This window comes from Eumetopias jubatus, unplaced genomic scaffold (genome assembly GCF_037043125.1).
Source record: "Eumetopias jubatus isolate StellerSeaLion01/CBP00866 unplaced genomic scaffold, mEumJub1_p1.0 scaffold_14, whole genome shotgun sequence".
Classification (NCBI taxonomy): domain Eukaryota; kingdom Metazoa; phylum Chordata; class Mammalia; order Carnivora; family Otariidae; genus Eumetopias; species Eumetopias jubatus.
The window spans coordinates 102,474,394-102,493,727 of NW_028274820.1; the positions used below are offsets into that span (position 1 = coordinate 102,474,394).

Sequence of the window (19,334 nt, forward strand, 5' to 3'; positions counted from 1 at the left end):
CCACCAACCCCCTTCAGGGCTGACCGGATTCGCAGAGAGTCCCGTGGCACATGCCTGTGACTAGTGATTCCTAATGGGACACCATAGGTAGTGACCAGATCAGGGGACGGACAATGACAAAACTGGAGGTTTGGAAGAAAGCGTCCTGTCAGGGCAACACCGGTAAAAGCCCACTGGTCCGCTGGTCCGGGGTTTTGACTTCTAGGTTCATCGGAGAAGTGTTGAGTGGGAGACATTTAAGGGTAAATGAAGTCAGCTCTAGCCACCTCTTGGCACAAAACAGTCAAGGAGGCCGGGTGCGCACTGCCCCTTCCTAGTATTCTCAGACCCTTTCTCAGCTCACCACAAACAGACGGTGCCCTTCAGAGCCCTGAGTACTGCCCTACTCCCCAGCCTCAGTGGCGGGGGCACAGCCGGCGGGAGAGCATGCGCAGTGGGGAAAAGCGCAGGCTCGTGGCTGGTCTGCGCAATGTCCCCCAAACATGGGGATCTCCTCTTTGCCACGTAACATCGTGTCTTTACACATGTTCTCCATCACTCACCGAAGTGTGTAGCCCTTTATTAGATATCGCCAGAAGTTCAGAAATCACAGAAGGAAACCCAGTGAATCGCAGCAGTGGGACTTAGTACAAGTTTATGGTGCACGCACCAAAAAGACAGATTGCAAACAGGAGCAGTCAAACCAAACGCGGACCGAGGGGGTGTGGTTCTAAAGGAGCCGGGACAGGGAGACCGCAGAGCTGGGTGTTCTTCACGGTGATGGCTTGTCATATGAGAGTTTTCTTAGATGGTAGGGACTTGGCAACTGGTTCCCTGGTACCAATTCTGGGCAAGAGTTTAGGTTTTGCTTGTGATTTCCAGAGGCAGAAGCAAGAACTGACCCACGTCAAGCAGTCTTGCGAAATAAGGCAAATGAAGCTCTGTTTGTGTGGCTGGTTTGTTTAGTCTCTCCCAGAGAATGGCCAAGCAGGTCTTGTGTGTTCTACTTAAGACGATGGGGTTTTTGCTCTTGTGCATCTCCAGGAAGTCTGTGGTATACACTCGATGTCGGCCCATTTCCCAGAAACTTCTCAAATGATAAGAACGAGACTGTTTGCTCTAAATTCAGCTGTTTGTGCGGCAACACTCCTGGTGTCTTCTCACCGCCACTTCCTGCCTCACCTCCTCCACAGTTGGTCTTCCCTGTCACATAACGTCGTGGTCACCTCACAGGACAGAGCTGGAATGTTGGACCCATGACCCCAACCCGGTATGGGGGTTGGCGCTGGGAACAGGTTAGAGGGGGTGCACAGGGACCAGGAGAGATGGCCCCACAGAGACCGCCCTGAACCCCCTGGCTGGGCTGGCGAGGGTGAAGCAGGAGCATTTTTCCCCTCAGTCTCAAACCCACCCCAGGGCCTCAAGCAGAAGAGACAAAGAGCACTTTTGATTCTCTTGTGAGCAAACAAGAGACCACTTAGTGGGCACAAGTTTTCCTGCCCTTACTCTGCCTTCCAGCCTGAGCCCAAGGTGTGGGCTCCAGTGAAGGGAGCCTGAGGTGTGAGCAAGCACACTGAGCAGGTGAGCCAACTCCGGCCCAGGGGCACCCTCAACCAATCAGTGATAAGCACTGGGGTGACTCCGTCAATGAAGCTCCCGGGGATGAGTGCCTGCTGGAAGTGAGGGACATAACCGTGTCTTTGCCATGTGTTTGTTTCTGTTTCTGTTCTCGCTTCACGGTGGGCAATTGCCCTTTCCATGTCCCATTTGATCTTCATGAAATGACACAACGCAAAAGGAGGCAAACACGGAAAATGGGAGCAAAGCTGGCAAATGCCCCTGGAAGACCGGAAAAGGCAATCCCTAATTGTCAGGCGGTGCTTTCCTGCACAGTTTTCCCCACCCGACGCCTCACTATTCAACCCTTGGCTCTCCGTGTCCAGATTACCCGGAGGGGTTGCCGCCAGCCTCCCAGCCACTGGGGCGCCCCCATCCCTGCCCTTGCTGGCTGCGCTCAGACCGGCCCCCCTGCCCTACAACCACGTCCCAGGGGGGCCTTAAGCAACTTCCCGTGTGCCGAACCAGCGCTTCTCTGCAGTCCTAATTAATAAAACCCCACATGAGTGATTGCTAAGAGCTGGAAACCGAAGCACCGGAGCAGATTCATCGAGGAGATGCTTCTGAGGGTAGAGGGGGGAGATTTAAAAAGTTGGCTCTCCTGTCCCGCATAAATGACGCGCCTTTAGACTGAAGCCAGAATCATCAACTAGCGAGCAGGCCAAGTCCATTAGCAGTGGTTCCCCTTGCTCTCCTACAGAAACGCTCACCGCTTCTCGCTCGTGGTTAAAATCACCCAGGGGTACAAGCTCTCTGTTCCAACTCTAGTCTCCTCCCCTTGGGGGGTCCCTCTTCTATTTTTGAACACCTTGGTTAGATTTTCCTTTGTGGTGAAGAAACCCCGAAATACGTGCCCATTTGTCTGTCTCCTGCATTTGCACCTCAACCGACAGTAAACTTCTCCCATCTGTGTAATTGCCAAGCACGTTTTGTCCTGAAACTTCCAGTCAGTTCCTTCCTCCTTTTCTCTGTAATTATTTTACGCGCTTCTTTCATATTCTTTGCTACACCCCTCTGAACACTCCACATGGGCAATACCCCCCAAAGCTAGTCTCTGGAATTGGTCATAAGCTTGTGGCTGTTGCTGGTTCAACTCAGAGACCCCGGACTTCTGTCAATAAAGCCTGAGTTAAAGGGGTTTCTTTTGGCGGCTGCTTTTTTGCACCGTTGGTTCATATTGAGTTTGAGCTCCACTAAGAGCTCCAATTTCTTTTCTACTGAAATTATTCAGTTAGAACACCTGCAGTCTGATCTTCTAAAATTTATTTAGGGAAGAACTATCATTTAAGAATTTTCAAAATAATTATCCAGCTTTTTTAAAGATTTTACTTGTTTTTTTATGTGAGAGAGAGAGAGAGAGAGAGACAAAGATACCAAGAGAGAGGAAGAGCAGGGAGGAGAGGGAGAAGCAGTCTCCCTGCTCAGCAGGGAGTCCCAACATGGCACTTGGTCCCAGGACCCTGGGATCATGACCGAGCCAAAGGCAGACACTTAAGCTACTGAGCCACCGAGGCGCCCCATATCCAGCTGGTTTGGTTTTAGTGCATGGTTCTAGCTTGCCATTTTGTTTCCTGGCCTTAGGATGTCTCATGGCAAATATTACTTAGAAGAAGAGTTTTTCCTGCAGAGAATTAAGAGAACATATGAAAAATAGAAGCTTGAGTTAGTCGTAATATCCCAAGCTGCACAGAAGAAGGGAGATCGATTTGATGTCATTATTTTAAAAATACTCCAATATTTAAAAACAATAATGGGTCCCTCATGTTCTATCATAAGATAAGGTGTAACCAGCCCTCAGATAAAGAAAGAAAATCCCAGAAGTCCCCCTACTGCTCTCCAGGGTGACCTCTAACTGAACTTCCAATAGCATAGATTGGTTTTAGCCATTCTTGTACTTTATATGAATGGAATTATGTACTATTCCTTCCTTTGCATCTGCTTTCTGTTTTTGTTTCTTGCTTACCATTATGTTTGAGATTTACCCATGTGTAGCAATAAATTGTGCATTCTCACTGCTATTAGTATCCTATGGTGTGAATATAACTTAATTTATAATACATGTATAATTTATAATTTATGAATGAATATGTAATCTGTATAATTAATCCAATTATGTAGGCTGTGTTGTTTTTGTGTTTTCATTTTACAAACATTTCTCAGCTATTTTAATTTATTTTTAAAATTTTTTTATTTAAATTCAATTCATTAACATATAATGTATTTTTACTTTCAGAGGTAGAGGTCAGTGATTCATCAATCTTGTATAATAACCCAGTGCTGATTACATCACGTGCCCTCCTTAATGCCCATCCCCCAGTTACCCCATCCCCCCCACCCACCTCCCCTCCAGCCACCTTCAGTTTGTTTCCTATGATTAAGAGTCTCTTATACTTTGTCTCACTCTCTGATTTCATCTTGTTTTATTTTTTCTTCTCTTCCCCTATGATCCTGTTTTGTTTCTTAAGTTCCACATATGAGTCAGATCATATGATAGTTGTCTTTCCCTGATTGATTATTTCACTTAGCATAATACCCTCTGGTTCCATCAATGTCATTGCAAATGAGAAGATTTCATTTTTTTGTTGGCCGATATATGTATATACCACATCTTCATGAGCCATTGATCTGTGGATGGACATCTTTCCGTAGTTTGGCTATTGTGGACGCCGCTGCTATGAACATTGGGGTGCAGGTGCCCCTTAGCTTCACTCCATTTGTATCTTTGGGGTAAATACCCAGTAGTGCAATTGCTGCGTCATAGGGTAGCTCTATTTTTAACTTCTTGAGGAACCTCCATACTGTTTTCCAGAGTGCCTGTACCAGCCTGCATTCCCACCAAGAGTGTAAGAGGGTCCCCCTTTCTCTGCATCCTCGCCAACATCTGGCGTTTCCTGTCTTGTTAATTGTAGCCATTCTGACTGGTGTGAGGTGGTATTTCATTGTGGTTTTGATTTGTATTCCCCCGATGCCGAGTGATGCGTCTGTTGGCCATTTGTTGTCTTTTTTGGAGAAATGTCTGTTCATGTCTTCTGCCCATTTCTTGACTGGATTGTTTGTTCTTTGGGTGTGGAGTTTGATAAATTCTTTATAGATTTTGGATACTAGCCCTTTATCTGATACGTCATTTGCAAATATCTTGTCCCATTCCGTCGGTCGTCTTTTGATTTTGTTGACTGTTTCCTTTGCTGTGCAAAAGATTTTTATCTTGATGAAGTCCCAAAAGTTCATTTTTGCTTTGTTTTCCTTGCCTTTGGAGACGTGTGTAGCAAGAAGTTGCTGAGGCTGAGGTCAAGGAGGTTACTGCCTGTGTTCTCCTCTAGGATTTTGATGGGTTCCTGTCTTACATTTAGGTCTTTCATCCATTTGGAGTCTATTTTCATGCATGGTGCATGAAAACGGTCCAGTTTCATTCTTCTGCATGTGGCTGTCCAATTGTCCCAACATCATTCGTCGAAGAAACGGTCTTCTTTCCTGCTTTGTCTAAGATTAGTTGGCTATAGAGTTGAGGGTTCATTTCTGGGTTCTCTCTTCTGTTCCACTGATCTATGTGTCTGTTCTTGTGCCAGTACCATACTGTCTTGATGATGACAGCTTTGTAATAGAGCTTGAAGTCCGTAATTGTGATGCCACCAGCTTTGGTTTTCTTTTTCAACATTCCTTTAGCTATTTGGGGTCTTTTGTGGTTCCATAAATTTTTAGGATTATTTGTTCCAGCTCTGTGAAAAAAGTCGATGGTATTTTGATAGGGATTGCATTTTACTTTATTTTATTTTCCAGCTTTACTGAGGTATAACCTTGACAAATAAAATAAATTGGCAAATAAAAATTATATCTGTTTAAGGTACACAACTTGATGATTTGATATAGGCGGACATTGTGAAATATGCACCCCAATCAAGCTAATTAACCTATCCACCTCCTCACACAGTTACCATGTTTCCTTCTTTCCTTCTTCGTGAGAACACTTACCTCTTGGTGGGCACTAACATTTTTCCTACTGGTTTGCTCTTCTGAGTGCCACCACTCTAAATACCACAGGCGTTCCCTTGCATGGAAAAGAGGTACAATGTCTGCTGGGTGTGTGCCTCCGGGGAGGAGAGCTCAGTACTGACTCCGTGTAATATTCAGGTTTCCTGGGTACTACAGATTTTTCCAAAGGGGTTCTACCAATTTATATTTTCACCAAACGTCACGCGAGAGTTCTCTTTGCTCCATAGCTTCAGAAGTTTCCTTTATACCGAACGTTTGCACAGTTTTCAAGTCTGTTCTTAGGCATTTCACTTTTTGTTATTTTTTAAATCACAAGTTATATCTAATTGGCCACTGTTTGTATGTTAGTCAATTCTTATGGTTTGTATTTGATTTTGCATTCATCAATTTATTAAGTTCTCTTATTGTTTATAGAAGCTTATTTTTTTTAAAGATTTATTTAGTTATTTGAGAGAAAGAGTGTGTGTGTGTGTGCATGTGAACGGGGGGGTGGCAGAGGGAGAGGGAGAGAGAAAATCTCAAGGAGACTCCAGCATGTGCAGGGATCCTGATACGAACCTCGATCCCAGGACCCTGAGATCATGACTTGGCTCGAAATCAAGAGTTGGATGCTTAACTGACTGAGCTACCCAGGCGCCCCTTGGTTTATTCTCTTGGTTTTGCCAGATATAAAATCATAACATTTACAAATAATGATAATTTTACATCCACCTTATGTTTTTTATACATGAAATTTATTTGTCTTTTACGGTCTTTGTGTATATTTCCTCTAAACATTGAAAATAGTGTTAATAGTGAACATTTTAAACCTCCAAATCTCCATTAAACCTCCAAAATGCTTATCGAAATCTTTTTATTAAGAGAACACCTTCCCGGAGAAACATTTTGGTTCCAGTTCTTCACAGCAGCTCCAGAGAAAAAAGGTGGGATGAAGCATCAAGTACGTAAAGGAAGTCCCTCAAGGCCGGAGAAGAGGGAAGAAGAGAGAGGCTGGAATCAAATGGGGAGAAAAAGGTGGAAAGTGACGAGATCACCTGATTCACTCAGAGCAGGCACAGTGGAGGAAAAGGTAAATAAATTGTGATGATCACAGCCCATCACAGACCCACTAAGAGAGGGTGATTTAATTTCAAGATCATGCTCCCCCCACCCATTCCCGCCACCACATCGACAGGGCTTTGGTGTAAACACAGTGAATTAAAGCCAAAAGAACGGCGTAGCACAAACTCTATTTAAGAAGGGCTTCTTAGGGAAACCCACAGACAACAGTGAAATGAGACTAGAGTGCCAGAGGAAACCGAAAACTCTGCACCTACAACTACAGCAAACATGAATGCAGCCTGCCTCCTAGACAGATGAACACACAACCTCGTGCTATAGCCCTAGTTACATCACTTCCTGATATCCCATAGATCGCGTCCAGCCTGGCACGTCAGCACATGGCGTGCTAAGAAGCCAGAAGCACAGTCTAGACACAGAGCAAACCAGACTCAGATATGACTCAGATTTTGGAATTGTCAGACATGTGTGTGTGTGTGTGTGTGTGTGTACACATGCATAAAGAGATTTATTATAAAGAATTGGCGGGCGCCTGGGTGGCTCAGTTGGTTACGCGACTGCCTTCGGCTCAGGTCATGATCCTGGAGTCCCGGGATCGAGTCCCGCACTGGGCTCCCTGCTCAGCAGGGAGTCTGCTTCTCCCTCTGACCCTCCCCCCTCTCATGCTCTCTCTATCTCAACCTCTCTCTCAAATAAATAAATAAAATCTTAAAAAAAAGGAAAGAAAATCACTTTAGAAAAAAGAATTGGCTACATGATTTATTCTAAGGGATTGGCTCAACCGCTGTGCAGCTGACGAGTCCCAAGGCCCCCAGTGCCAGGGGCGGGAGGCCCAGGGGAGCTGGTGGGGCAGCTCCAATCTGAGGACGGGAGACTGAGGCCCCGGGAAGGGCTGGTGCTTCCGTTCCAGTCCTTGTCCTGAGAGAAAATACTTAAAGGAAGTTGGAATTAAGGAGGGAGGAAGAGATGGCAGGCAGCTGCCACGATGGTGAAGCCATGGGCTCTCTGTGGGAAGTGGGAACTCGCACAAAAGGGAGATCCGTGAAAAATCGTTCCCCTGGCACAAAATTTCCTGGAGCATCTGCTGCTTCTCCCTAAGCCTCCGAGATCTAGTTGTCCTCGTGCAGGATCAAAATACTAACGACACCGGTGTTCTTGTTTTTCCTGTTCCTACTACCAAAACCGCAGACAAGATGCAAACGGCACGTCTTCTGACTGAGGAGGGCCTGGCCTGCATCTTCCCATTCACTTCCTGTTCCCCCCACAGCCCACAGCTGCTCTTTCAGGGCAGTTCTGGAGCTGAGCTTTCTCATCCCAGTTTGCTGAGAAAGAGAAGCCATGTCCTTTCTCTGTTCCTACGCGGTGGACACTTTCCTCTACCTCTTCCCCTCAAGGTCCGCAGAAGCCTACGATGTGTTGGCCCCAAAAGGAAAAACAAAGAATTCACATGAGCACATGGCCCCAGGAGACAGAAAACACCGCCATTCCTCTTGCCCCGCAGCTGACAGAGTGGTAAGTCCGAGTGGGAGGGGACTGTGTCTGTGCGCCTGTGTGCTGTGTGTGTGTTCGTATGTGTTGTTTGTGTACATGTGAAGAGTATGTATGCTTCCGTGTGTGCTGTGTTTTTGTGTTTGTGTGAGTATGTGTCGTGTTTGGGAGTGTTTGGGTGCAGTGTGTGTGATGCGTGTGTGGGAATGTGTGTGTTTATGTGGGTGTGTGTGTGTGGATGTGTGTGTTTGTGTAGATATGCGTGCTGTATATTTATGTTTGTGTGTGTGTGCTATGTTTGTGTGTATGTGAGCTTATGTGCATGTGTTATGTTTGTGTTTATGTGTATATGTGTTTATAGGTTTGCGAGTACGTGTGTGGTAATGCTTTGAGTGTATGTTTGTGAGTCTGTATGTTTGTGACTGTGCGGGTGTGTGTTGTGTTTGTGAGTGTGTGTGTTGTGTTTGTGACTGCGTATGTTTGTGAGCGTGGGATTGTATTGTGTTTGTGGGTGTGTAGGTGTCTGTTGTGTTTGTGAGTGTGTGGGTGTGTGTTGTGATTATGTGTATATGTTTGTGAGTGTGTGTTTGTATGTTTGTGAGTGTGGGTGAGTATTGTGTTTGTGAGTGTGTAGGTGTGTGTTGTGTTTGTGAATGTGTGGATGTGTGTTCTGTTTGTGAGTGTGTGTATGTGAGTGTGTGGGTGTACGTGTTGGGTTTGTGTGTGTTTGCTTGTGAATGTGTGTTGTGTTTGTGAATGTGTGTTTGCATGTTTGTGAGTGTGTTTGTGTGTATATGTTTGTGAGTGTGGGTGTGTGTTGTGTTTTAGTGGGGTGTGTGTTGGGTTTGTGAGTGTGTGGGTGTGTGTTGGGTTTGTGTGTATATGTGAGTGTGGGTGTGTGTGTTTGTGAGCATGGGTGTGTGTTGTGGTCCTGGTCGGAAGGACATGGCCCTACTTTGCAAGGAGGACTAGGAGTTGCTCTAGCAGATGTCATAAAGTGTGTTGGAACCTCACAGGGGAGGAGATCTCAGGGACGTTTAGCTCAGGCCCCGCACTCACACTTACGGGAACACTAGGGCCCAGGCAGTGTGGCCCTCGTAATGATGGTGGTTGGAGAGGAGCACTGAGGTCCCCTGGCTCTCAGCGGGACTCTGCCCCCCAGCCCGAAGGCCCCTTCCCTGTCGTCCTCACCGCAGAACCCGGCCACCCACCTCTTGCCCTCTGCAAGCCTCACTGCCGAGCCTTCCCCACAGGTCAGGCCTGGACGGTTCTTTTTGGCCCAAGACACCCCTGGGACTCCCCCCCGCCACGCCAGGCCAGTCCCCCGCCACAACTCCCTGCTCGTGCCCTCCAGATCTTTCGACTGCTCTCAGGACCCAGGATCAGACCTGCCTCTGCCCTCTGCTCCTTTCTGTCCTCACAGAACAGCTCCAGGTCCCTGTCTATCCAAATGTCACCCACTCCTGAGCCGGCAGGGCCACTCACCTTTCTCCATGAAGTCTCTTAGAGTGACAGTAGAGACCACAGTGGTGGGGGGCGGGGAGAGAGGAGAGCAAGGGAAGTGGGGTCCCCTCCGACCCCCTCCAGCCCCCCATTCAGGCTGCTCCCCCTCAAACCAATGCTTCTGGCAAGAGAAAGGCAAAAGTCAGGTGCCTCTTAAACTCTGTTGAAAGACTACTGAGACATATTATGATCTTCTCTAGCCAGAGGAAGAAGAACACGAACAGACTCTCGAGGACAATCCTGCAGGAGTGCTGTGTCAGGATCCTAGACGAGACATTCTAGGAGGTAAACTACTCCCTGGCAGAAATGAACGTGAGCGGGGTGTGGATGGGGACGTTCGGAGAGCGGGTGGTGCGCTGGGACAGGCAGCGGGGCTCAACCCGGTCAGAGATGTGCCCACCCGGGCCGCCGTCAGAGGGCCTTTGGGTCGGGGCCCTTCTCTACTGCAGCCAAGTAAGAGGGAAAGGTCCCCGAGAGGCGGAGCAGGCGAAAGGAAGGGGAGACACAGTGCTCGTTGCCCCCTTTACGAAGTCTCTGTGCCAGGCCCAAGGGAAAGGGTCCGTGCGTTCTGGGCTTTCGTCCCCAGGAGGCATGTGCCGATGCTCAGGGTGACCAAACGGCTCACCCGGGCCTGAGGCTCTGAAAGCAACAGACCCTGTTGGCCGGAGCCCATGTGAGAGCTCCTGGGGTCCTACGGGCTGCAGAGCACCCCGGGGACAAGCAGAGTGTCCTCGGCCGACTGCTGCCTCAGAACCGGGCCTAGCCTTCTCACGGGGCTCTGTCCCCCCAAAAGCTATTGCATCACGGTCAGGCACGCCACTTCCGAGGGCTCAACATGGCCATCTCACCTGGGGAGACGGAATCTGGGAATGCTGGAAATCCATCCATTTTCCTGGCCAGCAGAAATTATTTGTGATTCGTTGTGTATTTTAACACAAATGGCTTTTTTTTTTTTTTTTTACTCTATGAACCTCCATGGCCTGAGGCACCGGGAGAGAGCCTTTTTAATAAGCCACATAAGAAATTTGCCAGAAATTTCTGCGTGCTTCCTGGAAGCTCCCACCCACTCACCCACATTCCTTTCAAGCCCGCCGGGGGAAGCCAGAGGGAGCCAAAGCCACTCAGTCCTGATAGGCAGCGGGGCGACAGCAGAAAAGCATGCCGTTGCTCAGGAGAGTCAGGAAGACAGGCCCATCCCGCCTTCAGGAGGCCGAGGGCTCTGACACGGAGACACGTCAGTCTCTTCAGTGGGGAACAGACCTGGAAACCAGCTATGATGTGGCATTGCTCTGTGTGCTCTGGGTCTGGGATCGGAAAGGCCCGAAAGGAACTCCCCTCCTGCCCTCGGCCCCAGGTGTGTCTGAGAATCCTCACCCTGGGCTTCTCCATATTAAGGGGGCATCTCCCGGTCTTTTCTCTCTGCTCATGGTTCTGATATTCTGCGGGGTGAGAACGTCCAGCCCAAACTTTCAGGTTGTTGCCCAACAATGTGGAGCCAGCATGCCTCTGCGCTTGGAGCCTGGGGTCTGGCTGAGGTGGTCCCCCACTCCCAACCTTCCCAGTGGGAAAAGCTGAAGAAGGTGACGCGGTCAGTTGCCTCAGAGGGAGGACCTAGACACAGAGGCCACATACTTCTTCTCTTCCTTCTCTTACCGAGAAGGATCTTCAGTCAGGGATCTTCGGCAAAGCTCAGGGTCCCATATTCATGCTGGGCTAATCTCCCACCTGGGTGGGAAGAGACGGCCCTGAGAAGGAGTTCGAAAACCTCACCAGCCGGCAGTCTCCCTTCGGGGTAGATACCCAACAGAATGGAGAGCGGGGACTCAGAGACATTTGTACCCTGATGTTCAGGGCCGCACAATTCACAGTAACAAAGGGCGGAAACAGCCCAAATGTTCATGTGTGGATATGAATCAACAAAAAGTGCTCTCTCCCTACAACGGGGTAGTATTCAGCCTTCAAAAGGAAGGAAATTCTAACCCGTGCTACAACATGAATGAACTGGGAAACACTATGCTAAGCGAAATAAGCCAGACACAGAAAAGCAAATGCAATTACAACTTGGGGTGAGGAAAACGTTCTTGAGATGCTCGGTGGAGATGATTGCACAACACTGTGAATGTCCTGAGCGCCACTGAGTTGCACGCCTAAAAGTGAGTACAGTGATAAATTTTATGTCATAGTATATATTTTTTATATCGTGTATTTACCACAATTAAAAAAAAAAAGGCAAGACAGGACGTGAGCCCCCGCCGGTCTCGGGTGCAGACCCGCGTCTTCGCCTCTCCCACCCCCACCCGGCACGGCTCTAACCCCAGCCCCCTGTGCTTTGTCTCGGTGCTTCTAGGCCTCGGGGAGGACCCACGGAGCCCGCGGACACTGAGGCTGCTCCTGGTGGGCAAAACGGGCAGCGGGAAAAGCGCCACCGGAAACAGCATCCTGGGCCGGAGAGAGTTCGAGTCTAAACTCAGCCCTCGACCGGTCACCCTGACCCTCCAGCGGGGCAGCCGCGACTGGGCCGGGCGGGAGCTCGAGGTGATCGACACCCCCGACATCCTGTCCCCGCGGGCCGGGCCGGAGGCGGCGGCAAGGGCCATCTGCGAGGCGGTGGCCTTCTCGGCGCCCGGGCCGCACGCCCTGCTGCTGGTGACGCAGCTGGGCCGCTTCACCGACGAGGACCGGCGGGCCGTGCGGCGCCTGCAGGAGGCCTTCGGGGTGGGCGTCCTGGCGCACACGGTGCTGGTGTTCACGCGCAAGGAGGACCTGGAGGGCGGCTCCCTGGACGAGTACGTGCGGGCCACCGACAACCAGCACCTGGCCCAGCTGGACGCGCTGTGCGCGCGGCGCCACTGCGCCTTCGACAACGCGGCGGCCGGCGCCCGGCAGGAGGCGCAGCTGCGGGAGCTGCTGCAGCTGGTGGACGGCGTCCTGTGGGAAAACGAGGGCCGCTCCTACAGGTACCCGGCCTACCGGGACTCCCAGCAGCGCGGCCTGCTGCGGGCCGCGCGGGAGACGCCGATCAGCCGCGGGCAGGGCTCCGAAGGGGCGCCCCTCCAGGAGCCCCTGCTGGAGGGACTGTGCCGGTTGCAGAAGGAATTCGAGAAGGCTCACAGACAGCTGCTCAAGAGCGCGCCCATCTGAGCTTACGCTGGACCGCGGCCCCTGGAGCCGGCTGCCAGCCCCGTCCCCTGCTCTCTCCATCCCCGGGGGTCGCTGGCCACCCCAGGCTCCTGGGGGGTGTCTGATGCGTCGAGAGGCGGGTGCGTTCCCCAGTTCCCCGCTCGCACCCCGGGGCCCTCATCAGCCCTTCCAGGCAACCTGCAAAGGAAGCAGTTGGATGACTTAAACGCTGCAGGGAGTAGCCTGCCGGCTGGAGGGGGGAGACCTCTGCAACACGGGGGTGTCCTTTTGGAGGGCTGCTCCTACAGACAGGGTCCCTCAGAAGCCACCTGCGATTGGGGAGGACGGCAGGATTTCGGGGGGGTGTCTGGCTCTGGCCACCTGACTGCATAAGGACATGGAGGCGCCTCAGGGGCCCCTCAGCTTCTTCGAGGTTCTAGGGGCTTCTGGGGAGTCTGACCAACTGATGGAAACCGAATAGGAGCAGACCGGGGCAAAATGCCTCCCAATATGCTCCTCTTTTCCTTTCCTGCAGCTGTGGGGCCGAGGGCCTCCAGCTACCTTCTTCCGGGAGAGGTGGGAACTGGAGGTGGGGGAGACAGTGCGGGAGGGCAATCCGAAATCAGAAGACACGGCCTCAGGTCTGTCTGGACACCTGCCCTCTGGTTGGAGATTCTCTACAATCCATGACACCCACCTTCCCCAGACTCAATGGACTCCTAAGAAAGCTGGAGCATTTCTTCTGCTGGGAGGTTCAGAAAAGGGTCTCAAGGCACCACAGAGACTTATTTTGAGTGTATACTTAGGATAGTCCTTGTGGGGGCGCCTGGGGGGGCTCAGAGGGTTAAGCGGCTGCCTTTGGCTCAGGTCATGATCCCGGGGTCCTGGGATTGAGCCCCGCGTCGGGCTCCCTGCTCAGCGGGGGAGCCTGCTTCTCCCTCTCCCTCCCCTCACTCCCGCTCTCTCGCTATCTCTCTCCCTATCTCTGTCTCTCTCAAATCAATAAAAATCTCCTCTCAATAAAAAAAAAAGAGATAGTCCTTGTGCCAGAGCCATTTATTACATATGCCCATTCCCCGCTGAACTGAAACACAACATTCATCATGTAAGAAGTTTTCATATTCCCAAAGATCCATGTCAGGATTTTCAATTCTGTTTTGGTCTTCGACTTTTTTCCTTTGTTATGAATAAAATGCTGATTTGATTACAGAGGCTTGGAGTGTAGTACGGCACACCCGATTTCCTCCTCAGTCTACATGGTTATATTTCCTTTGTTATTCTCAGGCGTTTATTCTTCTGTGTGAGAGTTAAAATCACTTGTTTCATTATCAGAAAAGAAACAACGGGCATTCCAGTTGGAATTGTCTTCCATTGGGTTTGGGACGATTGGTAAACACGCCAAGGGTAAATGGATCAAGGCCGTCATACCTCCAAGTGAGTAGACTCCCAACTTCAGAGCTATGGAGTAAAAGCTAAAATCATTTGCATTTCCATTAGAAGATTAATTTCTGTAATTTGAGTGATCTTGTTTTGACTGTTAGTTTCGTTAAGTTTCATAACAGAAAATATAAGCATTGACCAAATGATAGCCTTTCAGTGACTCTCAATGGCAAGTCACTCAAAACGTTGTCAGTCATTCAAAACCCTAAAGGGATTGGTTTTAATTGCATCAAATGCAGTGGGGTTTTTTTGTTTGTTTGTTTGTTTTTTCTCCTTTATGATGAAAGATCAAGGGAGAAAACTCCCACCACATTTCAGGGGGAGGGATAGTTCTTGCACCACCATCACTGCCTGAGCCTCACAGAATGGGGAAGGCATGCGTGGGTATGTTCTGGAAACTCCAGTCTACGTACCAGTAAGAAAGATGTGATGTGGGTGGAGGTGGGGGTGGGCTGAGGACGCAGGGTTGTCTTGGCCAAGGCTATGAAAATAGCCAACTTTACAATTTGTGCCTTTCTAGAAACATCTCTACACTGGAGCAAAGCATGAAAGATGGGGATTTGGGCAACTAGAAGGGGTCAGTGCCTACAAGGCTGTTTCCTCCCTGCTGGGTCAGAACAGCTGTTTGAAATCTCAGGGCTGAGTTTCCAGCTCCCAGCGCTCCTGTAATAACACTTGATAACCTATGTAGAAAATACAAAATAATAACAATTTTACAACAACTGTTCGAAGGCCCAGGGAAGTGACCAAATGCAGGCAGACGCGATAAGGAACTGTCATCCCCAAAGGGTCCAGGAGGAATTTTTTTCTGGAAGCCTGAAAGAGATGTGACAGATGTCCGCAGTTGCCCATGGCAGCAAAGACAGAATCTGAGGTTCTAGTTCATCAAACATTCCACTGGAATACTGAACGGGTCATATTTTAGGTGTGAAAACCATATCAGGACAAACAGATTTGCCCTAAAAGAAGAACAAGGTTGAAGTAATCCCTTGCGAGTGATGGCTAAAACCAAGCCTTCCCAAAGTCAAAGTGATCTGCCAGTACTTTAAGTGCCTGCTAAAACAAACTCAATATTCTTCAGAAGGTAGTAATATCCTGAGTCTCTACAGCATGTTATCCACAATACCTATAGATTGTTAAAATTTCTTCTTTTCTAACGTAAGGATAGAAATCTATGAAATTTTCCTCTCGGGGCTCCTGGCTGGCTCATTCAGTTAAGTGGCCCGCTCTTGATTAGGACTCGGGTCATGGTCTCAGGCTCTTGGGTTTGGTGGGGAGTCTGCTTGAGATTCTTTCTCTCCCTCTCCCTCTGCCCTTCCCCCTCGTCTCTAAAATAAACAAATACATCTTTATTTTTTTGAAAAAAGAAATTTCCTCTACACACGCGTATCTATGTCTCACAAACTTTTGTATATCCTGTTTTCACTATCATTCAGTTTAGAATATTTTCTATATTCTTTGTGATGTCTTTTTTCATTCATGGATTATTTAGGAGTATGTATTTGATTTCCAAATATTTGAATATTTTCTAGAAGCTGTAGTATTCAATATGGCAGCCACTAGCCACATGGGGCTACGGAGCACTTGAAATGTAGCTGGCACACCTGAGAGAAGTGTAGCATTTTACATAATTATAATGAGCTTTAACTGAAATTTCAAAACAGAAGCAGTGTAAGATACTTCACCATGAAACACAGCTTTGTTGTTCAAGTAGAAATAAATTTCCCTCCAACTGTCCTATCACATGTTATTGCTGTGATGCAATGCAAATGTTGGCCATGTGCACTGTTTTTAGTGTTACACATAAGCCCGTCATTGAGCTAGTCATGTCAATAGATCGATTCTGTTCGAATAATCCTTTTTCACTGATGCAATACTTTTGTCTGAATACTTGATATAGACAGGATGAGTCACAGTAACGCCTACCTACATTGTACTTGGCAATTCAGCTTAAAGACTGATTATTATTTTATTCATAATATACTTAAATTGATTTTTAGCTTAAAAATAAATAGGGACAGATTTTTAACTTTAAAATGAAGGCAGGAGCACCTGGATGGCTCAAGTCGTGGTTCTCAGGGTCCTGGGGTAGAGCAGAGCATGGAGTCGGCTTGGGAGTCTCTCTCTCTCCGTCTTCCTCTGCCCCTCCCCCTGCTCGTGCCCTCGCTCTAAATAAATCAAATATTTTACAAAATGAATGCATAACACCGATGCAGAACAAACGGAGATGACCGGGCAAGCGCTATGACAGAAATGGAGAGAGAGAAAGAGACTAGAAGAAGATACGTTACAAAATTCTTGACCGGTAACAATTGCAATTTCCTGCAGTCCAGCAAGGCCAGAGAAAAAGTGGTTAGAGACATTTTCAGCATACACATAAGAATTCTGATAAAATGTTTCCTCTCAACAATCAGAAACAAAGTTGATAAAACGAGTAACTGGAGCCAGAATTAAACGTCCAACAAAACCATTCTAAACAATTTTTAGCAGGGTCTGAGCTTGTAACCTGGGCCACTTAAAAGCAGCTTGGATTATTGCACACACAAAAAACAACACTTTTAGTTGGAGAGAGAGAAAAATAAATAAATAACTACTGTGGGTATGAAAAGTTTTGGTGGAAATTTTTCAGAAAAGCCCAAGAATTTTAAAGTATCAAAATAAGAAAGACATATTAAGACAGCAAACCATCGTCCATAAAAGACAAGATCTGTTTAATGATACCAAAGATGAATCAATTTGAAATTTGAAAAGCTGCAAGTATTTTTCTTTAGAGCTATAGGAGAGGTGTGATATAAGGCACTGCCCAAATAATATTCTGAGTGTGTCTTAACACATTCCCAAATCTATGAAGACATGCTGTAAATTCAGGGCAAAAAGTCAGGTTGGTGGGATGGCTATCTCAGAATCTTTTAAGCCTGTCAGATGAGAATTTTCATAGATATTTGGCACAAACCTCTTGTGATGGAAACACCTGCACAGGACGCCAGTCTGAGCCTCATCCCGTACGCCCCAGAATTGCTGGACCGTGCTCTTTTCCACCTCTGGATCCTCCTTCATCTTGCTTCGATTGTTTCCAGAAATATTGCAGCTCCCATCACTTATACAGAGTATTTGATTAGGAAAACTGAAGTCCACCTAGGAAATGAGAGGCTTGCCCAAGCCCGGGAGGGCTGGGGATGCAAGCGTCCGGGGAGCGAACTGGGGCGTTGAGCCAGGCGGTTCTCATGTCGTCAGCCCCGAAGCACAACCGCTGTGTGTTTGCAAAGGCTTCCGGACAATGGTGCTCCTTCTCATCCACGTTCCGAATCTCGAGGGAGTGCCTCTCTTTGGCAGACGCTAACCAGGACCTAAGGGAGAAGGGATGATAGGGAATGTCCTTCTAGGCTCCTTCCCCGGGATGCAGAGAAGGGAGCCTCGGGGAGCATCAGTGGTGCCACAGTGACAAGAGAGGACTCAGCACAGTGAAAAATTCATAGGGAAAGGTTCACCTTCTATCCAATCTTATGGGAACGTTTCCTATCGCATCCAAGACATCGAATAAGAGTTATACCTGTTTTCCTGATCTCAGGGTCCGGAGATGAGCCCGAGGTTGGAGCCTGCTTAAGATTCTCTCTCTCTCCCTCTGCCCCTCCCCAGCACACCGGCCCGCGCTCTCTCTCTTTCTCTCTCTCAAACAAGACAAAACCAAACCCCAAACACTTATACCTCTTTCATGCTGGGTATGCCTGGGACAAAGAATTAATTTAATATCTGGTATTTTAGTTACTTGGGTCTCAGTCGGCTGACACACGGTGTCACAGTAGTGGGCGGCGGCAAACTTCCTTGTTCACGGCTGTGCACCAAATTCCCCGCATCCCTGAGGCACTTGCTGAATATTTTTATTTTTCAAGAACAGGAAACAGATGGTATTCTCTTCCTCTTAACCTGCTGTGACCAGACATGACCCTCACTTTTGGTTCCTTGTTCCATCCTATATGCACACCAAAGAAGTTCTCTTTCTGGCAGGTCCAGCTGAGTCATCTCGGACTGTAACTCTTCGGTGGTCAGGTGGCCCCATTAGATGCAACTAGCTCTCTTCCATTCAGGGAGAAGAAGGAAGGCTTCTAACTTTGGATTCTGGTCCCTGCTACAGTCTCCAGTTCTCTTGACTCGGGAGTCCTAGACTTCTGGTAGAAATCCGGTATTCTGCCCTATTTGGTTTAGTTCTTTGTGTATATGCTTTTCCATCAGAATCTCGGAGAGGAGGAGTCTTTGGTGCCCCGAATCCAGCGGGTCACATTTGGAACGAGGGAAATGCCTTGAACATTATTGAAGTGACTTTGCCTTTTTCCCATTCAATCACAGAATCTTTGCTCCAGGGCAGTCACTCTCAAAGTATGGTGGTCCCAGGCCAGTACTTCAGCAGCACCTGGGAGCATGTTGGGAATGCAGATTCTCAGAAACTTTGTCCTTTAGCAAGCCTTCCCGCCGGCTCTGACGCATGCGAATGCTTCACAAAATACAGAGAAAAACCTGAAGAATCAGCTTCTTTTTTTTTAATTTTTTTATTGGTATGTTAATCACCATACATTACATCATTAGTTTTTGATGCGGTGTTCCATGATTCATTGTTTGTGCATAACACCCAGTGCTCCACGCAGAACGTGCCCTCTTTAATACCCATCACCAGGCTAACCCATCCCCCCACCCCCTCCCCGCTAGAACCCTCAGTTTGTTTTTCAGAGTCCATCGTCTCTCATGGTTCGTCTCCCCCTCCGACTTTCTCCCCTTCATTCTTCCCCTCCTGCTATCTTCTTCTTCTTCTTTTTTTTTTCTTAACATATATTGCATTATTTGTTTCAGAAGTACAGATCCGTGATTCAACAGTCTTGCACAATTCACAGCACTCACCATAGCACATACCCTCCCCAATGTCTATCACCCAGCCACCCCGTCCCTCCCACCCCCCACCACTCCAGTAACCCTCAGTTTGTTTCCTGAGATTAAGAATTCCTCATATCAGTGAGGTCATATGATACATGTCTTTCTCTGATTGACTTATTTCACTCAGCATAACACCCTCCAGTTCTATCCACGTCGTTGCAAATGGCAAGATCTCATTCCTTTTGATGGCTGCATAATATTCCCTCGTGTATATA

At 48.3% G+C, this 19,334-nt stretch overlaps 1 protein-coding gene and 1 long non-coding RNA gene across 3 annotated transcripts in view; both read left to right on the forward strand.

Moving 5' to 3' along the window:
* The window catches only part of LOC114202948 (uncharacterized), a 38,134-nt gene extending 30,860 nt beyond the window's left edge, over positions 1-7,274 (forward strand). The window contains exon 4 of the long non-coding RNA XR_015766730.1: positions 6,448-7,274. This is a non-coding gene — a long non-coding RNA (uncharacterized LOC114202948). The remainder of the gene's footprint in view (positions 1-6,447) is intronic.
* Positions 7,275-7,878: 604 nt separating this feature from the next.
* Positions 7,879-13,965, forward strand: LOC148162572 (GTPase IMAP family member 6-like). Of its 2 annotated transcripts, XM_088018403.1 has the most exons (3): positions 7,879-8,157; positions 9,837-9,921; positions 11,984-13,965. In XM_088018403.1, the coding sequence occupies exons 1-3, from the start codon at positions 7,984-7,986 to the stop codon at positions 12,775-12,777; spliced, it is 1,053 nt and encodes a 350-aa protein (XP_087874529.1). In that variant the 5' UTR covers positions 7,879-7,983; the 3' UTR covers positions 12,778-13,965. The 2 variants fall into 2 exon arrangements, with proteins under 2 accessions (XP_087874529.1, XP_087874530.1); XM_088018404.1 differs by lacking the exons at positions 7,879-8,157; positions 9,837-9,921 and adding an exon at positions 10,604-10,990.
* Positions 13,966-19,334: the final 5,369 nt, after the last annotated feature.

Bases quoted from the DNA above. Each gene is read 5' to 3' on its own strand.
- LOC148162572 (XM_088018403.1), top strand. From the start codon at position 7,984: ATGTCCTTTCTCTGTTCCTACGCGGTGGACACTTTCCTCTACCTCTTC. The intron at 8,158-9,836 runs GTAAGTCCGAGT...GATCTTCTCTAG, and splicing joins GCCCCGCAGCTGACAGAGTG to CCAGAGGAAGAAGAACACGA. The intron at 9,922-11,983 runs GTAAACTACTCC...CGGTGCTTCTAG, and splicing joins TAGACGAGACATTCTAGGAG to GCCTCGGGGAGGACCCACGG.